Source organism: Galeopterus variegatus, unplaced genomic scaffold (genome assembly GCF_000696425.1).
Source record: "Galeopterus variegatus unplaced genomic scaffold, G_variegatus-3.0.2 Scaffold2119, whole genome shotgun sequence".
Classification (NCBI taxonomy): Eukaryota; Metazoa; Chordata; class Mammalia; order Dermoptera; family Cynocephalidae; genus Galeopterus; species Galeopterus variegatus.
The window spans coordinates 289,301-291,601 of NW_007728230.1; the positions used below are offsets into that span (position 1 = coordinate 289,301).

Consider the following 2,301-nt stretch of genomic DNA (forward strand, 5'->3'; position numbering starts at 1 on the left):
CAGGGCTCCCCGTGGGCTTGGCCGAGGCAATGCACCTTCACAGAGCCCGGCCTTTCCCTCCACCAGGCCTGTGTCTGCCCCTGCAGGTTGTGCACCCTGGGAGCCTGCGCTGACAGCCCGGGCGCTGGCAGCTGGGCCTGCGCTCCACGGGGCCTGTGTCCTGCTGGGCCCACTGCACATGCCTCCCCGCCACCGCCTCAGCAGCCCTCACAGTGGCCCCTGCACAGACCTGGCCATTCCAGGATCCTTCAGTCAGAGATGGACCAACCCGACGCCCCGAACTCCACCAGGAGTCTGTAAACTCACTCTCGGAGTTAACACTGAGGCAGTACTAGGCAAAGAATAGTTTCTGGTAACGCTGTACCTGAGACAGGTGCAGTACTGTTTAATAACACGCAAAGAGAAATATGCTGCTGCTGAATCCCAGCCCCCATACCCTTGGTCTCAGTCCCCAATGGGGTTACAGTTACTGATGTACCATCTAGCTTGAACTGATGATTCTACGTTCCATAATGTCAGATAAGTCATATTTCAGTAACACTTCCTACCCACTGCTAAAAATATTGTTTCTTCCCACACAGCTATTCCTAATGATATATTTCAAGCCACCTGGCAGTCGGGGGAGTTCCTTGACTAATTTTCTATGGAGTCCCACAAAATGGAAACTGTATACAATAGAACCTCACTGGATGCTGATGTCAGGGGCAGAAAGACAGCACTGGTTATTTTGTGTTACAGCAAGAGATATCCCTTGGAGATGTCATTTGACCCACAGTCAGCTTGACCCTAGGGTAAAACTCAGCACAGTATCATGTGATTTTGCAGGTAATACACCAAAAGAAAAGCTGGTTGTCTTTTCACCAGGACCTTTGCTGCTCTTACAGTTTCTGAAGAGAAGCAGTTTGAAACCTGAACAACTGCTAACCTCTGCTGAAATGCAAATGCACCTGGGGACCAGGTGAGGCCTCCTTGCCCACCAATTCCTGCCACTCATGAGGCCTGNCTAATTTTCTATGGAGTCCCACAAAATGGAAACTGTATACAATAGAACCTCACTGGATGCTAGTGTCAGGGGCAGAAAGACAGCAAGAGATATCCCTTGGAGATGTCATTTGACCCACAGTCAGCTTGACCCTAGGGTAAAACTCAGCACAGTATCATGTGATTTTGCAGGTAATACACCAAAAGAAAAGCTAGTTGTCTTTTCACCAGGACCTTCGCTGCTCTTACAGTTTTTGAAGAGAAGCAGTTTGAAACCTGAACAACTGCTAACCTCTGCTGAAATGCACATGCACCTGGGGACCAGGTGAGGCCTCCTTGCCCACCAATTCCTGCCACTCATGAGGCCTGCCTCACGGTCTCTGCAATGTGCCTGCTCTCTCTACCCCCACGGTTGCTACCTGCTAGACTGGATTGTTTCCTCCTCTCCACCGCCCAGCTGCTCCGCGCAGCAGGCACCACTTCCCTGGGGCATTCCCCTCCTCTCACCAAGCTGGGTTTGGGGCCCCTCTCTGTGTTCCCCTAGCTCTCATGTTCACCTGTCTCTAACATATATAACACACTCTTGTAATGGTGTGTCTGGTTGCCTGTCTCCCCCACCCCCCTCTGCCCCTGCTGGACTGTGAGCCCCTTAGAGCCCCTTAGAGTCTCTTCTCTGACTCAGTACCCAGCAGCATTCTAAGCACAGGAGCCCATGTTGCAACAATAAAAGTAACATGCACTGGTGTGGTCAAGCAGGTCTCAGTAGAACTTTCTGTTTCTATTATGTGAGTCTTTTTCCCGAAAGTTGTTAAAAACAGACCAAAGGGTGGCCCTAAAGAGAACAAGTCCAAAGGCAGGTCCACAGACACCACGGACTGTTGCAGCAGAGCCTTCTCCGGGGACAGCAGGCAGCATGATCCTCCACCTCAGTGTCTACAGCCAGTGTGGGGCTCTACCGTCCAGCGAGAGGACGACACCTCGTAGGAGCAGGTCAGGGAGGAGAGCTTAGTAGAGATCTTCTCTCTCCTACCACAAGGTCTTTCCTCACTCTGGGTCTTAACTGGCACTGGAGGCGATGCTGAGGGCAAGAAGCCAGTGAGGTTTCTAGTGGCCGCAGCATCTCAGGGGGACCAAGTGAGCTCACAGCTGTCCATTCTCACACCAAGTACCCCTCCGTTGTGAGCCACACCATCCCCTGGCCTTCGTGTTGCTGCACCTGCTCTTCAGACCACACATGTGCTACTGGGAAGATGCTCATCGCTATAGTTGACATTTACTGAATGTTCTGGGTTGAATTGTTTCTCAAAAAAAATGGAATTC

The 2,301-nt window shown here is 51.6% G+C and overlaps 1 protein-coding gene across 1 annotated transcript in view; it reads left to right on the forward strand.

The window, feature by feature from the left end:
* LOC103596804 overlaps window positions 1-2,301 on the forward strand; it is a 43,631-nt gene that overhangs the window by 1,438 nt on the left and 39,892 nt on the right. The window contains 1 exon segment of the mRNA XM_008580523.1: window positions 87-335. Within this exon segment, the coding sequence (XP_008578745.1) occupies window positions 87-335 (249 nt within the window).